The 20,973-nt window shown below is 39.1% G+C and overlaps 1 protein-coding gene across 3 annotated transcripts in view; it reads right to left on the reverse strand.

Moving 5' to 3' along the window:
• Ap1g1 (adaptor related protein complex 1 subunit gamma 1) overlaps positions 1-20,973 on the reverse strand; it is an 82,076-nt gene that overhangs the window by 48,995 nt on the left and 12,108 nt on the right. For all 3 annotated transcript variants that reach the window (XM_013115652.3, XM_005073032.4, XM_005073031.4), the window contains exon 2: positions 6,927-7,130. In XM_013115652.3, the coding sequence (XP_012971106.1) occupies positions 6,927-7,127 (201 nt within the window). In that variant the 5' untranslated portion in view covers positions 7,128-7,130. The remainder of the gene's footprint in view (positions 1-6,926; positions 7,131-20,973) is intronic.

The raw sequence follows: 20,973 nt of genomic DNA on the forward strand, positions 1-20,973 counted from the left end.
TAATTTCAATTGAAGCCTCTGCATGTTAACCCTCAGAGCCAGAAGTAACCAACCACTCAAAACTTCTGTCCCTACTACACATGTAGAAAAGCTGTTTGGGGTGTTTTAAACATTACAAAAAATAGTATCATATCCCTGATCTTCTTACTCTCCATCAATACAAACTCTAATTCACATTTAATGTATCATTGTTCTCCCTCCCCACCCTACAGCCTTTCATATGTACCCCCCACTTGTGGGTATAAACTTAACCTACTGTTTTTGAGGGCAAATGGGTTGTTTCCAATGTTTTACTAGGAAAAACAATGCTGCAATGAATACAATTACACTGTTTTTGCATAATGGACAAGAACAGCTTTCCATTATATAAATTACATGGCTTAATCAGATGCAGATTTTTCAGTGAGGTTTATTTTGTTTGACCGTGCAAATATGTGCCACCCTAAGGTAGCAATACTCACTTTCATCAGGGGCACTCCATTATTTTTCTTCCTAAGACATCAGCAGTACTTCTGATCACCAGATGTTGCAAGATGGTGATAGTCTAATTCTTATACCTCTTTATCAGCTAAGCAAAAATTCTAAGAAGCAACTTCTCTATATAGATTGTCAGACTACCAACAATTCTTTCAGAAAACATTAGAAAGAAAGGATGTTTCTTTCCTTCTATTGACCAGTTTGAAAATGAGTTAATTCTGTAGTATTTTTTATGGATGGCCAATGAAGTCCATTAATTTTTATTTAAATATTAGCTTGCTTTCATGGATACTAACTTACCTGAAGATGGACTTCTATGGTAGAGCACACACTTAGCAAGCTCTAGGACCTAGGTTCAACACCCACATGCTGGATTGAGGGAGGGCTTATCCTTTTTGGTCAATACACTATTACTGTCAATACTCAGTTACCAGAGTTGATAACATGATAGCCTCTTCCAATGACTACTGAAACCTCTATTAACAGTAGCTAGTCTTTCTGGTTCCTGACACCGACTAATAGTTCTAACATGTTTTATACTTTTCTTAACCTGCACTTAGCATCTGTCATCATTCTAACAGGCTCAGGCTTTTTTAAAGTGAAATAGCATTTGGAGATCACAATCTGGGTTTGTTAATAGGTAGAATAATTGTTTTTAGGACTTTTATTTCTCTTTCTTTTTTGAGACAAGTCCCATATATCCCAGGCTAGCCTCAAACTATATATAGCCTAGCATGACTTTTAACTTCTGATCCTTGGCCTCCACCTCCAGAGTGTTGGGACTACCGGTATGCATCATCACCCAAGACTTCATATATCTAGGCAAATACCCTCCCCCACCTGAGCTGCATGCCAAGCTCCTGTTTTTTTAGGACATATAAAGGGACAAAACAAAATTAAGTAAGGTAATACATGTATTCAAATATTGGTAAGGTCAATCTAGCAATGTAAAAGAAAAACAACTTCAAAAAAGAATGCAGCATTAGAGTAGCTATTAATAAAAATCACTAACTGGTTAAAAGAGAAAATCATAATTATTTCAGGATACAATGAAAAGGTATTTCAAGAAATTAAATAACAAGGATTTTCGTATGATAAAAGATAATTACCTAAAGCCAATGACAATCACTGTATTTAGTCATATATGCAGTTTAAGATTTTTAATAAGGTGCCTACTACCACTGTTTTTTCCTTTTTTTGAAAGTGTCTCTCTATTTCGTCCTAGCTGTCCTGGAGCTCAACTGGCCTCCGACTCACAGATCCTCCTGCCTCTGCCCCCCAAGTGGTGGGATTAAATACTGACTCTTTTTAATGCTGGAGTACCTATCTAGTATAGTAAGCAGATGAGAAAAGTGTTGAGAATGATAAAGGAAGGAAAAAGAATTAGCTTTGTTCTCAAACAATAGTACTAACCACATAGAGAACAACTCTGAGAACCAAGTTCAATGTTGCTAGGCAAAGCAATATGTAAAAACTATATTTCTGGGGGGTGCAGAAATGGCTCAACAATTAAAAGTACTGAATGCTCCTCCTGAGGGCCTGAGACCAACAAAGCAGCTAACAACCAGCTGTGACTCTAGTTCCAAGGTATCTGACACCCCCTTCTGGCCTCATCAGACACTGCATGCACAAGGTACATAGGCATACAGCACATGAGACACCCATACACATATACCAAAAATAAATAAATCTCAAGTAAAACCCTGTTGTTTATTTTTTAAAAACTAATTTTTTATGACACAACTGTTAAAAAAACCAAAGACCAAAGCATGTGTGTGCATGCATGCACAGACAGATACTCAAATCTTTAAGGATACTGTTTGTAATTAGGGACAGATAAATGTCTCTCAGAATGCATGAGACTTCACAGCAAGCAATGTGTTTCAGGGATTATAAAGGAGTGGACAGCTATACTAAACTGACAGAGATGACTCACACACAGGAAACAAGACATAGAAGGCAGGCTGAATCTAGGGAGAAACAGAGAACACTGCTCAGCCACCTGGAAACATACATCTAGCACTGCCAAAGCTATTGACTTTTCTAAGCTATAGTAGAAGCCTGTATTTCTACGTGGAGTTCCTTCCTTTTTTATATAATGGCAGCAAATTCAAAACAATTTCCAAAATGCAACTGTAGAAAAATTTGGTCTTGGGTCCCAGTTTTCTACTCCTGAAATATACTTTAGATACTCAAATTGTGGTCAGCAAGATGACTCGGTGGATAGAGGCACTTGTCACCAGGCCTACAGACTTGAGTTCCATCCCTGAGATCCACATGGAAGAGAGAGGCAGGCAATCTCTATAAGTTATCATCTGACTGTCACACGCCCACTGTGAGGTATGTATACCCACACTCGCACACACATAAATAAATATGTAATCAGAAACTATTTTGAGATTGTGTCTAAGCCACCCAAGTGAAAGGTTACACACACATCTTTTGGGAAATATTTTACTCTTTCTGGTATAAAATGTTAAGGGTATTGTTTCTGACATAAACCCTGATGATAAAAGACCTATGGAAGATAATCTCTTAGAATTCAGTACTTACAAAAGCTGTGTTTGCTCTCCTCCAGGAAATGATAAAACAGGTAATGTTTAAAGTACAAAAATAACTGTCTAACATTTATTAACTTATTATGTAGGAGGTTAGGATTGTCTCCATTTTACAGATGAGGATACTGACTCAAAGATCTTAAAGAAAAGGAAAGGGTAGGGGAGACAGGATAGGAGAAAGGGGGAGATACAAAGAAAAGAGAAGGGAAAGGAGAAAAGTCAAAGATAGTATTCCAAACACTGAGGCAGTAAAACAGGAAAGGTGGAATTCACCCTGAGCAGTCTGGCCTCTGCTTGTTCTTGGATTCTGGTACTGAATCCATGGCTGACTCAACAATGACTACACTGGCCTGTTTTGAGTTTCTCCTCCTAATTCTGACCTTGAACTATTGTTTTATTCTTTTAAATGAATGCTGGAAGGTTTTGCTCTTGGTCATTTTGTGGTTTGGCAGGATGAAAATAAATAAACTTAATGGAAATAACTATTTACAGAATTTACTAAGCCTGAAAACTGAATAGGTGTTTGTGTTACGTAAGGGTGAAGTATAGTCTAATATTTACTAGCTGAATGAATTTAAACAAGTCACTTAAAACTCTGAATTGAACTTATTTTTCTAGCTCCCTCTCCACAGGACAAGAATCCATCTTTTAGACAATTACCTACCTCAAGGTTTTACTGTAAAACTTTAATTAGATTTTTATTTACGTAGCTACTAAAAATTTACATTTTTATATGTTTCATTAAAAAAATTCTTCTTGGCAAATTTGAGACAGTTTTACTATGTATCACAGGCTTGCCTCAAAATGCTATGTAGCCCAAGCTGGCCTCGAAAGTGCAGCAATCCTACTGCCTCAGCCTCCCAAGTGCTGGGATTATAGGCATGCACCACCATGCCTGGCTCTTCGCATTTTGTTTCTGTTGACAACATCATGCTAGACACTGCATTTAAAAATTAAAAAGAAGCAAGTGAAATTAGTTTTAATAACATATTTTATTTAACCAATTTTAACTAAAGAATTATTTCAACACATCATCATAGAAGTATTAAATATTTTACACTTTTGTGTCTGAGGCTTCTAAATACAGTATGTACTTTACCCTTATAGCACATTTCAATTTGTATACATTCTCAGTAGAAATACTTTTACCTGTATTTCAATTTCATAAAATATACAATTGATAAATTCATGTATGCAAGTTGCTTAAAACACATTTAAAAGTTTTCCAATAACTGAATCAATACTCAAGAAAATTGTTTTTTGTTTTTTTTTTGGTTTTTTTTTGGTTTTTCGAGACAGGGTTTCTCTGTAGCTTTGGAGGCTGTCCTGGAACTCACTTTGTAGACCAGGCTGGCCTCGAACTCACAGAGATCCGGCTGCCTCTGCCTCCCGAGTGCTGGGATTAAAGGCGTGCGCCACCAACGCCCGGCTGTATTTCCTTTTTAATAGTCACCTTAGTTAGGTTAGCCATATTTCCAGAACTCAATGACCAGCATATAGTTCCTGACTACCATAATGAACAGTACATATGACAAATAAAATGCAGCTGTTATTCACAATTAAACAAAAATGGCTCCCACTCATATATGGAAGTGAAAGAATCAGGATATGAACCTTTTTATGGGCATACTATAAAGGAAATTAAATGCATAAGGAAGGGGAGAATTTAAGTAAAAGAAACAGAGTAATAGACTTAAAATTATAATTCTTAGCCCGAAACAGAAAGATTTTTATTTTTTACCAAAATTTTACCATAGCTTTGTTGAATATTCACACTTTTCAACTAAAAATTCAGTGATTTATCAAATAATGAAGTTCCAAAATATCCCCAAAAAGTCATCTATACCTTGAAAGTAATTACTTTTAATGTGGTACTATGGATCAAATGTAGGCCTTACATATACTAGGCAAGAATTCCACCACTAAACTATACCTCTGCCCATGTAATTTTATTTAATCATGTTATAGAAATGAATCTTAACTTTGTGTGTCTGTATGTTTACACACAGAGAGACACGCATAGACATGTATATTTTTCAAAATAAAATCTCTAAAACCTTAATTTACTCTGATTTAAAAACAAAGAGTTTCCCCCTTGGAACTCTCTCAGAGATATATAATGTGCTATTCACAAAATGTTAATAGTGGCCATCTCCAAATGGAGGGATTCTGAGTCTTTTTAAAGCTCAATTCCTAATATCAGGCCCCTATAAATCTGACCTAATGTTTCAGAAAATCAACCAAGACTATATTGACATCCACGTTTTCTATCATGCTATGCTGTATACATAATCATTTGCATCAAATGTAATGGCTCTGACTCCATTAATTCTGTAAGAATAAAATATAAAATCTGTATCAAAGGAGGCACTGGTTTTTTTTTTTAAGAAAAACTGTTTTTTTAAGAAAACTGTTAATGACAGATGTGAAAAACAATGCTATTTATGACTACTCCCATGGAAATCAAATAATGAATGAATACATCCCCAGGAGACAACTGCTACTTTTACTGCTCCCTTTCTTCTAACCCAATCTCATTTCTTCTTACAGTAATACCTCCTCAAAGCAATTAATGCTCTTCCATGCCCAATCACATATTTCTAAAGAAGCTGACCCCCATGTGCAGCCCCCAACACAAGAAGACACTAACTGACAACAATAGTCTGATATAACTCAAGTACTTTGTTTTAAGTTGTTTTAAGTTGACAAGAGGGTTCATTCCACTGAAGCCACTGAGCTAAACAGAAAAGCTGGCTGTTGTCCTCCTGACAGATTTGTCATGTTATCTTTAATAAAGGCTATGTGAGTACCTTTTCTGCCTAGTGTTGTGCATTCTTTCAATTTTGCAGTCCATTCCTTTAAAAAAGATTAGTTAGCACTGACTCTTAAGTAAAATAGAATTTAAGACTAAAAATGTTATTAAGAAATTTTAAAACAACTCATCTATCTTCTGTGACCACATTCTAAGCCCCCTTTATCACAATTAATAGAAAAAAGCACAACCTGGAGAAAGCAAAGAACATACATTTGTGTCAGGAAGAGAATCAGTAGATAGAAAGAGTTGCATAAAAGTGGCAGCAACTAAGGCCTGAGGAAATCAGGACAAAACAAAATACAAGCACCTGGCATCCAGTTAATATCTTTAACTTGAAAGCATCTGACATACTATTTTCCCATATATCATACACAGGGAAAGTAACTAAGAAAACATTTAGCAAGCACTAAATATTCTTTATAGCCCAGGTCCTCTAGCAGAACAATTAGTCCTCTCCTTAATCTGGTAAATATTTAAGCTGGGGGCCACCATTAAAAAAACAAATCTCTGATCCACATAAAGAATTACAATGGGAGCCAGGCGTTGGTGGCGCACGCCTTTAATCCCAGCACTCGGGAGGCAGAGGCAGGCAGATCTCTGTGAGTTCGAGGCCAGCCTGGTCTACAGAGCGAGTTCCAGGACAGCCTCCAAAGCCACAGAGAAACCCTGTCTCGAAAAAACAAATAATAATAATAATAATAATAATTACAATGGGAGCCAGGCGTTGGTGGCGCACACCTTTAATCCCAGCACTCAGGAGGCAGAGGCAGGCGGATCTCTGTGAGTTCAAGGCCGGGCTGGACCAACAGCCTCCAAAACAATACAGAGAAACCCTGTCTCGTAGAAAAAAAAAAAAAAAAAAAAAAAAAGAATTACAATGGGAATGACAAATAAGGGAATATCGTGCCTGTCCAGATACATGACTGTTCTCTCCATCCTACCTACCCTTGGTGCCATAATGATCAGACTACAAACTACAGGCATCTCCCTGTCAGGAAAGATTTGATTCTCTAAGTAAGTTAACTGTCATTCAAAAAAGAAATGTCCTTGCTAGATGTGGTCTCCCCTCAGCCTACCTGTCCAAAGTGAGCAGGGTAGCCCAGCATGTGCATATATAGTAATTTTGCCACATTCCGACACCGGTATGTATTGTCCTCTTCTCTAAATGATGACCGGATTGCAGCACATTCTTTCTGGATCATTTCTCGTTCCTCAGCTTGGGTTCGGGCTGTCCGGATGGTCCGGATCAGCTCCCGCAATCTGATGGGGGCTGGCATCCTCTGGATAAGGAAAGACATAAAACAGGAATGTTCATATTTTTTTGCTTCCCAAACTATTCATACAACTTCCCATATAAAATATTGGCTGGTTTTTAAGAACACAAGACTTGCTAAATCCAGCTAAGATACAATAAAGTTTGCTAATAAGCTTCATTACATGCAAATCCCCCAACTCAGTAAATTTCTCGAAAGACTACAAAGGGCTAACAAAACAAGACACAGAAACATCAATGTTTGTCAGGTATTTAGGCTCATTTCTGTAATTCCAGCTTTAGAGAGGCAGAAGGAAAATTACCATGAGTTCAAGACCAGCCTAAGGTACATAATGAATTCCAAGCTAGCCTGAGATACAAAGCAATACCCAATGTTTCAAAAGGGGAGGGGGAAATACTATATCTGCATACCTCACAAGAATACTGAAAACACTAGCACAAACCTTTACTTAATCATTAAAGCCTATGCCTGACTTCAAGAAAGACAGATGTTTTTCTCCTCAACTGCTCTTAAATTCAACACAGCTCAATAAAATAAATGAACATAATCAGAGTCACAGCTCCACTATGCAAAATAAGAGAAATTAGAAGGAACCAACTGTCAGATAAAACAGCAACCATCTATCCAACAAACAGCATTTTTTGGTGCACTGGGTATGTTTTGAAAATATACTTTCAGTGTAGTTCAGAAAAAGGACTAGAGAGGCAGCTCAGCTGGTAGAGTACTTGCCTATCATTCACAGAGCCCTGAGTTTAGTCCCCAGCACCAATAATAATGTTGGGAGGGGAGGTGTTCTAATCCAACACATTAAGAGGCAGAAGAAAAAGATCAGAAATTTAGAGTCATCAAGTTTGAGGTCAGCCTGGTACATAAAACCTGGTTTCAAAGACAATTTTTTTTAATTTTTTAAAGAGTGAAATAAAGACAAAAATAAGCCAACCCCCAAAGGTAACCCTAATTAGTGTCAGAGTTTAAAAAAAAAATCTGTAACAGCCAAAGCAAGCATAAGGGAAAATAAAATAATAAAGTTGGAAATTTTGTACTACTTAATTTTAAGGATTATTACAAGGTTAAAACCAACAAGATACTATAGAACTGAGTTTAAGGAAAGACTTGGAGAATGACAGAGCAAAGTGTAAACTTCAGGAATGCTCAATTAGTTTTCATTAAAGTGGAAAAGGCATTCAACAGGAGAAAGACTAGTTTTTAGCAAAAAATGCCAGTACAAGTAGATTTCTATTGGGGGGGGGGGATTAATCTTGGCCCAATGAGATCGCTCAGCAGGTAAAGACACCTGCCTCCAAGCCTGACAACCTAGGTTCAATCCCTAGGTTCAATCCCCAGGTTCATATGGCAGAAAGAGCCAACTCCCACAAGTTGTTCTCCGACCTCCACTCAAACACCATGGTATAAGCCTATGTACACACACACACACTCAAATAAAAATATGAGAGTTGGGGAGACAAGACATTTCTGATAAACGATGTCTATTCAGAATATATAAATTTTACAATTCAATAATAAGGCAAGTTTATTTTTAAATGGGTAAAGGATTTATAAGAACACTTCTCTAGAAAAAGACACATGGAGATTAAAGAGATAGCTCAACTATAAAGAATGCTTACCCAGTATGCACAAGTCATATAGGCAGAATAATGCATACCCAAAATCCCAGCACTTGGGAAATAAAAGCAGAAGGATCAGAAATTTAAGGTTATCATCAACTACATAGCAAGTTCAAGGCTAGTCTGAGCTACATGCGACCCTGTTTCAAAATAAAATAAAAATATACAAATGACCATAAGCATATGAAAAGATATTTAACAAGAAAATGCTATTTAAATTTTACTGAGAAGTTATCAACTAACCTGGGCCCCTACAGGCCCACAAAAACTGAACCAACAGTCAGGGAGCCTGTATGGGTCTGACTTAGGTCCTCTACATATGTTACGGTTTGGTTGTGTAGCTTCATCTTCTTGTGGAATCCCTACCAGTGTGGATGGTGGCTGACTCTGACTCTTTCACCTGCTTTTGGGACCCTTTTCTCCCCGACTGGATAGCTTCATCCAGCTTTAATATGAGGGGAAGTGCCATTGCAACTGATATGCCATGTTTGGTTGATACCCCTGGGAGGCCTGCTCTTTTCTGAACAGAAATGGAGAAGTGGATGGGGGATGGGAGGTAGGACTGGGAGGAGAGGAGGGAGGGGTAACTGCAGTCAGGATATAATATATGAGAGAAAAAAACATAGTGAGATACTACAAACAACAGAATGGCTAAAATTAAAGAATATGCATATCAAACACCAAGGATTAAAGTTCACAATAACTGAACTGGTAAAGACTGCTCAAAGGAACAAAAGTGGTCCAACAACTTTGGAAAAAAATTCATAGTTTCATATGAAGCTAACTGTATCCAGCACATAATGCTTGAAAAAGTCTATCCAAACTTAGGTAGTGCCTCACTCCTGTGATTCCAGCATTTGGGAAGGTGAGGCACGATCCGTAGTTCAAGATCATCATTGGTTACACAATGCTGGGAGAGGGGGAATAAAAAAAAGTCTACTGACTATTATTCAAGACAGGTATTTACCCACAAGAAATGAAAAATTCAAGTCCTCACTAACACTTGCACATAAATGTTCGTAAAGCTTCATTTATAATTTCAAAAAACTAAGAAACAGCCCAAATGTCTGTAAAAAATGTGTGCATAGCCGGGCAGTGGTGGCGCACACCTTTAATCCCAGGACTTGAGAGGCAGAGGCAGGTGGATCTCTGTGAGTTCGAGGCCGGGCTGGTCCGACAGCCTCCAAAACAATACAGAGAAACCCTGTCTCGTAAAAAACAAACAAAAAAATGAGTGCATAATGGTTATGAATGGTTATGAATAATATGAATTTCTTAAAATAAAACAGAACTAATAAATAATTTTTAAAAAACACCTGCTTTGGGAGGGTGGAGAGATGGTTCAGCAGTTTAGAGCACTAGCTACTCAAAGGACCCCAGTTCAGTTCCCAACACCCACATGGCAGCTCACAATTGTCTATTACTCCAGTTCCAGAGATGACACCCTCACACAGACATACATGCAGGCAAAATATCAATGTACATAAAACAAAAATAAATCATTTTTTAAAAACCTTCTGGGCCGGGCGTTGGTGGCGCACGCCTTTAATCCCAGCACTCGGGAGGCAGAGGCAGGCGGATCTCTGTGAGTTCGAGACCAGCCTGGACTACCAAGCGAGTTCCAGGACAGCCTCCAAAGCCACAGAGAAACCCTGTCTCGAAAAACCAAAAAAAAAAAAAAAAACCTTCTGTCAGCCAGGCAGTGGTGGCACATGCCTTTAATCCCAGCACTTGAGAGGCAGAGGCAGGCGGATCTGAGACTGCCCTGGTCTACAAGAGCTAGTTCCAGCCTCCAAAGCCTCCAAAGAGAAACCCTGCCTCGAATCCCCACACCCCCCCCACCGCCAAAAAAAACAACACTTCTGTCAAGCAAAGTACAAGAGAGTACACACTTTCTCACCTCATCCATAGGGCTCATAGAAAAACAGAACTAATCAAAAGTAATAAAGGAGGAAGAATGGTTGTCTTAAGTATAGGGATGGAGACTGACAAGGTACAAGAAATCTGGGGACATTCCCAAGCTGTATACACACGCTTTTCAAAACTCACTGAACTTCACATTTAAAAAGATAGTTTACTACACACACACACACACACACACACACACACACACACACACACACACACACACAGTACCTCAATCATGTTAAGAAAATAAAAATTACAAAATTAGGGCTGGGTATGGTACTCATACCTCCAGAGGCAAAGGAGCTCTGGGAATTCAAGGCCTGCCTAGTCTATATACTGAGTTCCAGGCAGCCAGCAGTCACACAGCAAAACCTGGGGAGGTGAAAATTAAATGAAGATACTACAGTATTTCAATGGAGATAAACAGTCTTCTTCAGTACACTCATTACTAGCTGCTGAGTGCTTAAATCAGTGATTTCAAGTGTTGTTCTAACCAACACACCAGGTGGATAACCCACTCTCATCCATTTCCTGTAGCATTAAACTTCAAGTTGGGGACAACGCAGTGGAAATTTGGGGAAAATCTACTACCTAGGTGTTGATACCTCTTATAAGAGAGACCATATTGGCCCCCTGGAACCTCTGTAACTTAAGCTACATATAGCTACCTTGACCGGGCGTTGGTGGCGCACGCCTTTAATCCCAGCACTTGGGAGGCAGAGGCAGGTGGATCTCTGTGAGTTCAAGGCCAGCCTGGTCTACAAGACCTAGTTCCAGGACAGCCTCCAAAGCCACAGAGAAACCCTGTCTCGAAAAACCAAAAAAAAAAAAAAAAGCTACCTTGTTGGGGAGCACAGAGGATCTTGTGCTCACAGGTAAGTACAGTACTAGGAGAACCAGGAATGGTAAACACAGAGGGTTATCTCTTCAAAGGAAGAAATGTATATACTGTTTTCTTCTCAGAAGGCTGAGAATAGATGTGATTAATAGCCTGGTGACCTCTGTGCTATCTGTAGAGCCAGGTCACACATGACTCCCACAGACTCATGTTTATCTTAGTCATTCTCTCTAGACTCTTATCTTAAGCACTGTTTCTCAGTCAACAGAGTCCATCTTTATGGAAGAGGTCTATGTACTTTGAAAAGTGTTTTGGCGTAATCATGTCTTATGCTTTGTTGTTAATGCAGACTGAATTAATTATCATCAAGAAACTTCCTTCCAAAATTGTGCTGTGCTTATATATGCCTAAATAAGCTGCCCAGTGTCAGACGCTAGAAGCTGAACCAACACTGGTTACAGAGTAGTATTAGATCATCAGATTTCCTTCTTGTCTCATGCAGAGCGACACTCTGCTGTCCCTGGTGGTTCCAGAGACTCCTACACTGCCTGTATATTATTGTTACATTTTTATGAGAAATAGTCAGGGTCTAGCATTTGAAGTTTACAAAATAATTTTATGTTCTTTATCACATTTGTCCTGTTATTTCTTTGGTTTTGAAACAGGATTTTGTATTATTCAGGTTGGCCTGAAATTGCTACTAAACCTCTGTTACTCCTGTTTCTGCTGCCCAAGTGCTAGGATTAAAGGCATGTGCCGCTACGCCTAGTTTATGTGGTGCTGGGAAGAAGAGCCCAGGTCTACGCATGCTTGGCAAGGCTTCTACTAAGTGAACTATATCCCCAGCCCTCCTCAGACCACTTTATAATTAAGGTAGAAACCACGATCCCTATTTTGTCTATGAAGAAACTTATTTTCAAAACCTCTGCAATTTGCTAAGATCACAAAGGTAACAGGTAACAGAGGTAGCACCTGAACCAGTCTTTGATCTCCAGTATTTGAGCTCTCTTCATACTGCAAAAGAACATTACACTTATATATGAAATGATAAAACTACTAGGATTTGTTTTAAAGTACTCCAAAAAAAGAAACAACAATAAACAAAAACCAAACCAAACAAACAAAAACTGGAGGAAAAATAAGATGAGCAAAACATGATCATTACTGAATACATAGATGCTTACTGTTCTGGTTTTGCGTACAAGATATTTTCATAATCAAAAGCTTTTAGGAAATCACAAAGCTTCCAGGTAAAGTGGCAAGCATGAAGACCTGGGTTCAATCCTCAACACTGCATAAATCATGCATGGTAGTACACACCAATAATCTAAGCACTGAGAAGGTCAAGAAAGAAGAGTCAGAAGTTAAAAGCTAGCTTAGGATACCTGAAACCCTATCAAGGAAAGAAGACCAGAAAAGGGGGAGGGGGAGAAAGGGCTGCAAGAAAGACAGAAGGGAAGAAGAGAAGGGAGGAGGGACAAAGGAAAGGAGAATAAGAAAATGTAAAAGTTCAATAAAGAAGGCATTTAATACTCAAATGTCTCATTGACAGGATGCTTAATAGTTAAGAATCTACTTAAAGAGTCATTTCTTCTTTAAATATAAACTATAAATACAACAGACTTCAGAATCAAACATTTGTAAGCAAATTGGTATGCTGTGTATGTAAACTATAACAGGAGAATGTACTTTAAAAAAGCATCGAGATAGCACAGCTGCTAGTAATCAAGAGCTGTGACTCTTCCCAAAGCCCAGTGTGCTTTCTAAAGTAGAGTTTACTTAACTCCCTCATGGAGAACAGAAGCGTTGTCTGGCAAAGCTTAGTGGCTCAGCATCCCAGCACTCAGGAGGCTAAAGTGGGAGGATCCTTACAGGTTCAAGGCTAGATAGTATCAAAAGTCAAATACAAATGCTACTGGAAGGAACAGCCTGAGTGGTAGAGTTTGCCCAGCATTTGTAATGCCCTGGTTCACCCCAGCACCAAAGCTCTGCTAGAAAACAGTGCTTCTCTAAAAAGACCTCAATGATTCTACAAAGCAAACAAAAGGACTGTTAGAAAAAGCTTAAATCTAGTCCCAGAACATGTACTTAATCTAACTGGGGGGGGGGGGGGGTTAAGAATTTAAGCTACCTAATAGAAAAACAGGTTATCTGGCATAAAGCCTAAGCAATCAGTGACAAAATCACAGAACTAAAGTCTATGCCACCAGTGTGATTTTTTTTAAGCTCCAAGACAACTTATCATTAGAGTTTGAAAGAAAAACCCCAAAGAGGGCAAGCTGTAATACAGCAACCTGGAGGAGAGAGGGAAAGGGAAGAAGGGAGAGGGAGAAAGTGAGGGGAGGAATGAGAAAATTATGCTGTTTGAGTTAGACCAGCATGGAGATCAGCCACGTGGCAGACAAGTAACCACAAACCACATTAACGGGAGGGGGGGGGGGGTCAAAAAGACCTAAAGTAACAAATAAACACATTTAGACTTAGAACTTAATAGTGACTCTGGTGTGACTGCAGAGGGCAGAGATTTGAGGAGGAAAAGTATTTTATCTCTTTGTGAAGCTACTTATTTCTCCTGCTTCTTAAGCATAGCTTAAGGGAGCCCCTCAGCCAAACCTACCCAGGGCTTGGTGACTAACTTACCCAGTTGGGTTAAATGTTAAGAGACAAAACAATGGCATGTCTTTATGGTAACACTCCCTCCTCTGAAGAAGCAACCCTAAAAATGTTAAGGAGATGGGCTTACCCTCACAGATAGCATCCAGCAGGATTTAAGAGGAGTTTCTTTTCTGTTGCTGTCACTGACCCCTCTGAAGAGGTAATCCTAACTGTCATTTAGAGAATGAGAAGCAGGAGTTACTAGGATTACAAGCTCTAGACAGAGAACTAGAAGAAGCCAGGGCAAAATATAATTTTAAATACCAACAGAGTCTTACGGAGCAAATTTAGGATCCTGGCAGTTATATATACACCAAGTACAAGAACACAGAATTAGTTACCTGTTTGACACACTTTGTGATGCTGCAGTTTGCCCAATACTAGGCTATCTACAGCTTTAAAAAATTTCCAAATTGTTACAACTCACACTACATTAATTAATATTTTTATCTATCATAATACCTTAACAGGCACAGATTGAAAACAAAAGTTAACTCAGATGGCAAAAATTTGGGCACAAAGTCAGTGAAATGGCTCATCTGGTAAAAGCACTTGCCTCCACACCTGATAACCTGAATTCAACCCCTAGAATCCATATGGTAGAAAGAGAATGGACTCTGAGCTCCACTTGTACACCACAATACACATGTCCAGCCCCTGCCCCCAACCCTCTACACACACACACACACACACAAAGAGAGAACTGGTCAAAACTTAAAAAGCACATTCTAAAACCAAAACTAAACACATTCCAGTCCAGGAAAGATGAATAAACACATGCCACTCTGTTCCTCTAAACCAGCAGTTCCTCCTCAACCTGTGGATCACAAGCCCCTTGGGGGTCACCAAATGACCTTTCACAGAAGTCACTTATCAGATATTCTGCATATCATATGTTTCCATTAAGATTAATAACAGTAGTAAATTTACAATTATGGAGCAGCAACAAAATAATTTTATAGCTGGGGATCACCACAATATTCGGAACTGTATTTAAAGGTCACAGCATTAGGAAGATTGAGAACCCATGCTCTAAACACATCTATAGATACTAAACAAAAAGCATTATATAGTATTGTGAGGACTCTCATATGTAGTGACAGCAAGTAGACTGAAGATGTATGAACTTAATGGACAGGGTTTCACTTTCCCTCCAGCTCTGTCCAGTCCTGGACTGACAGTAACAAACCACTGGAGAGAGGAGGAGCTCTGTGACAAGGAGGACCAAAACCAAAGAGGAAATTCTCTTTGAGCTTTCTGCTTTATTCCCTTCCTCGTTCCTCAACCCCACTCCTACACAGTACTGCAGTACTAGTGGTTATGGCACGAAGCACAGCAGCCACAGGCAGGCAGGCACATGGAAACTGGGGGAAAGGAAGGAATTTATTTCCCTCTGACTAGTGTTCATGAACTCAAGACTGTAAGTAGGTCATTCTCTTCCCTTCTCTCTCTCCTCCAGTGGATGATAAAACAGTAATTCATTTTTTTAAAAAAGTGTAAAAATACACCTAAACAATGTATCTTAAAAAAAGTTAAAATACACCTAAACAATGTACCTAAAAAATACACAACAAAAGGCACATGCATTTAATTCCAGCAGTCAGGAGGCAAAGATAGGAGGATCTGAGTTTGAGGCCATCCTGATCTACATAGCAATTTCCAGGTCAGCCAGGATCAAACAACAACAAACAACCAAAAAACCCACATAGAAAAACAAACAAATCCCCAATTAAAAAACTGCAGCATGTTCCCTTCAGAATCTGCTAGGGGATAGAAAATAGACAACTGGGACGCCATCATCACAAAGAATTAAATAAATAGAAATCAGAATATGAGAGCTGATAATGATGCATGTCTTCAATCCCAGCACTCAGAAAGCAGAGTCAGGTGGATCTCAGTGAGTTCGAGGCCAGCCTGGTCTACAGAATGAGTTCTAGGACAGCCAGGGCTACACAGAGAAACCCTGTCTTAAAAAGCAAAATAAACAAACAAAATTATCCCAGGAAGTTAGTAAGTAAGTAGAATTAAACAGAAACATTAACACATGCACTTAAAAAGTGCTTACAGTAGCAGCTCACAATCTGCGGGCTAAGACCCCTTTGGGCAATCAACAACTCTTTCACAGAGGTCACCAAAGACCATCAGAAAACACAGATTTACATTAACATTCACAACAGTAGCAAAATAACAGTTATGAAGTAGCACTGGAAATAATTTTATGGGTTGGGGTCACTGCAACATGAGGAACTTTATTAAAAGGTCACAACATTGAAAAGATTGAGAACCACTATCTTGGAAATCTACAGCACTAACTGCTTACATCAGAAAAAAAAGCACAAATTAATCTAAACTTCTATTCTAAAATCTTAAGAAAAAGGTAAAATAAACCAAAAGATATTTCAGGGATCTTTTCTGCAGTTCTTAAACAAAAAAAAAAAGGGGGGGGGAGTCGGGTTGATCAATGTCCCTATGGAATATTCCTTCTGTTCATTATGGAAATGTGTTGCTTTCATTGTTAATAAAAAGCTGATTGGCTGACAGCTAGGCAGAACTTTTCAGGGGGCAGAACAAATGCTGGAGTCAGAGGAGTCCCAGCCAGACACGGAGAGGAAACAGAAGGTGCAAGATGAAAGAGAGATAATGCAACATGGCAGAATGTAGATTAATGTAAGTGGGTTAATTTAAGTTGTAAGAGCTAGTTAGTAATAAGCCTGAGCTACCAGCCAAGCATTTACAATTTATAAGTCTCTGAGTGGTTATTTGGAAGCGGCTGGCAGAACAGAGCTGATGGCAGGCCTAATTTCATCCCTGGGCTCTACAAGGTAGAGAGAATTAACTCTTGTTCCAGCATGTATGCAAGCATACACACACCATAGCATGCATACACACACACACACACACACACACACACACACACACACACACCATAATTTAAAAAAATAAAAATAGAAATCAATTTAATTAAAAGAAATGATGACAAAACAGCACACACCTGTAATCCCAGCACTAGAAAGACTAAATAAAGCAGAAGATCAAGGCCAGCCTGGGCTACATAGCAATACCGTCCTTTAAAAAGTAAATAAATAAACCAAAAGGGGGAGGAGACAAGGGGGGAAGGAAGTACGGAAGGAGGGAGGGAGGGAGGACCAGGCATGGTGGTGTGCACCTATATTCCAAGCAACTAGGTAGGCTCAAATGGGAAGATCACGACTCTATACAACATAATGAGGGCTTCATCAAAATTAAGGAGTTGGAGAAATGGCTCAATAGTTAAAAGTACATGTTTCTCTTGCAGAGAACACAAAATCTGAGTCCCAGTATCCAGGTTGAAGCACACAATTGCCTATAACTCCATTTCCAGGAGATCTGATGTCCTGTTCTGTCCTCCCTGGGCACCAAGCACATATATGGTACACATACATACAAGCAAGCAAAACACTCATGTATACATATACAATTAAATAAATCTAGATTTTTAAATAATTAAATAATCAAATCCACTAAGCGCTTAAATAAAAGATGATGCTGAAGTGGTCTCACTTAAAAGACAATCATTTTCTGTGCCATTAGACTGGACCTATAGGAATGTCTTTACTAATCTGAATCCAAAACTAGCATTAACACAAGCAAGCATTGTTCAGATCCAGTTCAAGCCAGGTGGTTGTACACCTTTAATCCCAGCACTCAGGAGGCAGAGAAAGGTGGATCTCTGTGAGTTTGAGGCCAGCCTGGTCTACAATATGAGTTCCAGAGCATCCAGTTCAAAGTGGGGGGGGGGGGTGGTAAAAACATGGAATCCAAAATCAGTTTCATAACATCTTTTTCCAACTTGTTCAATCAGTGAGCCCCCTACCCCATGATAAAGTATTAAGAAAACAATTCATACCAAAAAAAGAGTCAATCACTCAACAAATATTTGCTCAGTCTTTCTTATGGCAGATATTCCAACAGGTACTTGAGTTCAGAATGGTCAATATCTATTTTTTTCTTTTTCTTTTTTTTTTCCTTTTTTTTTTTTTTCGTTTTTGGTTTTGTTTTGTTTTGAGATACAGTTTCTCGGTGTAGCTTTTGGAGCCTGTCCTGGAACTCACTCCATAGACCAGGCTGGCCTCAAACTCACAGAAATCCACCTGCTTCTGCCTTTCAAGTGCTGAGATTAAAGGCATGTGCCACTACCACCTGGAAATATGTTTATGCTTAAGAACTCAAAGACAAGCTAGATATACACCTGTAAACCCAGCAGTTAGGAGGTAAAGCCCAGAGGATTGGAGACTGAAGCCAGCACTGGATGTTCAAAAAGAAAAAGAAAAAAAAAAAACCTCAAAAGTCTAGTGAGGAAAACTGAATTTAAGTTCCAACCATATAATAAAAAGAAGCAAACTGAGCCGGGCGTTGGTGGCGCACGCATTTAATCCCAGCACTCAGGAGGCAGAGGCAGGCGGATCTCTGTGAGTTCGAGGCCAGCCTGCTCTACAGAGCGAGTTCCAGGACAGCCTCCAAAGCCACAGAGAAACCCTGTCTCGAAAAACAAAAACAAAAAACAAAAAACAAAAAACAAAAAAAAGAAAAAGAAACCCTAACTAGGACATGAGGTAAGAGCACTTCTGTGCAAGCATGAGGACCAAAATTCAGATGTCAGCACCCAAAAGCTCCACACAGCACTCATCACTGTAATCCCAAGCATTGGGGATTAGGTAGGGTAGAGATAGCAAAGACAGAAAGAAAATCTAGGGTCTGTGGCCATCAGCCTAAGCAAAAAGACAGTGACTGAGCTCCAGGCTTAGGGAGAAACCATGTCCCAAAGGAGTTAAGGGGGAAAATAAGAATTGCCTATATACCTGAATCTCTCTCTCTCTCTCTCTCTCTCTCTCTCTCTCTCTCTCTCTCTCTCTCTCTCTCTCTCTCTCTCTCTCTCTCTCTCTCTCTCACACACACACACACACACCTCTCTACCTGGAAAGGGGAAGGAGGGAGGGACAATGAAAGGGGGAGAGGGGGGGATACTAAGGTTATCTAGGTAGTATGCTAGCAAAAAGCATGACTTTTTAAGGTCCTAAGCCTACCTTCAATTTGCTGAACTCCTGATCCTCCTGTTTGTTCAGCGTTGGAAAGTAAATCACATTTAGGGGTCCCTGCATGCTAGGCAGGCATACATCCACAACCTATAAAATTCATTTTAGAAAACTTTTTTCGGAGACAGGATCTCACTCTGCAACCCAGATTAGCCTAGAACTAAAATTCATCATGCATGTGTGCTAGGATTACACGTATACAAAGTCATGCTTACTTAGCCTTTTAGAAAGTGTTCTGTCCAAACAGCTGAGTAAAATTGGGTTTTAGAGATTAAATTAAGTTCAACTATTTTGTATGTTCAAAGAGTAATTAAAAATTACCAACATGGGGCCCCCTGCTGGGGAGGCTGGAGAGATGATGGCTCAGTAGTTATTAGTACTAAATTAAATGTTCTTCCAGAGGATCCAAGCTCAATTCCCAGCACCCATATATCAGCTTACAACTGTAACTCCAGCTCCAGGGGATCTAATATCCTTTTCTGCATGCATATGGTACAAATACACAGGCAGGCAAAACACCCATACACATAAAATATAAATAAACCTCAAAAACTTACCAACACATATTAAATTACTGAAAAACACTCAAAATATATTACACAATTGTCTGTATTGATTCTCCTAAAATTTATCACCCAAATTGAGAAGAGTCAATTTTCAAAATCTATAGAACTACATCTGGGATAAAGAGCCCCCACAAGGAATAACACCACTCTCAAGCCAATCATCACCATTTTTTTGTCCAATGAAATGCTTATTACTTCCTCACTCCAGAATAAGATCCTCAAGGCTATATCCTTGTAAATTCACCCTTATCTCTCCCTCACCGCTGAAGTATGAAACCCAATAAATACTGTTTTTATTGAATCTGAAATACTAAAATAGTTTTATCTTAAAGAATATGTGTTTGTCCTTCCAAACCACATGAAGTAAAGGTGCATTGGCTGCTCGGCTCCAGAAAAGGGCAGCCAGGACTCAGTCCAGTTCCTGGCCCAGATAACTTTCTTCCCACATCAGAACTCACTACCTGCTGAGAGCACTGAGCTAATGACAGCCAAGAGCCAAGAACACAAAACTGAAGGCTGATGTTCCTATGGCTACAAGGTCATCTGTTCTCTCAACATAAAGACATTTGAACTCCTAAGTCTAAAAAAAAATCCAAATTAAAAGCCAACGTTTCAACATTAAAATCACCCCTTTTCTACCCACACTGAGGACTTTATTTGAAAAGGTCTTATTAAACATTGACCAAAACTTCTGAATAAAGGAATAAGAGTGTGGTTTCCTTCTCCACTGATTACTACTTAATATCCAGTCATGGATTGTGTGGCTGAGAACTAAGAAACTAAGTTAACCAGGCAAAACCCCCCATACTTTCTCTCTTGTAGTACCCATATGGTATATACTTTTATGTTACCTGCTATACAAAACCCCCATGCCAGATTTTATTATTGTTGTTTTGTTTTGTTGAGACAGGTTTTCTCTATTTAGTCCAGGCCGGCCCTAAACTCACAGATCCGCCTGCTTCTGCCTCCTTTGCGCTGGGATTAAAGACGTATGCCACCACTGCCCAGCTCAAATTTGTTTCATAAATATAATTAATTAATGCATTTACAAATTGCAAAATACTATGACTGGAGCAGAACACTAAGAAGAGTTAAGCAGGAATTGGGCTGGGAGAGGGCAAGAGTGGTCTTCTGTATGTACTATGTGCATATGTGCAACTGCCAAGGAACAATTATAATTAATGT

This window comes from Mesocricetus auratus, unplaced genomic scaffold (assembly GCF_017639785.1).
Source record: "Mesocricetus auratus isolate SY011 unplaced genomic scaffold, BCM_Maur_2.0 Super-Scaffold_6723, whole genome shotgun sequence".
NCBI classification, from domain to species: Eukaryota; Metazoa; Chordata; class Mammalia; order Rodentia; family Cricetidae; genus Mesocricetus; species Mesocricetus auratus.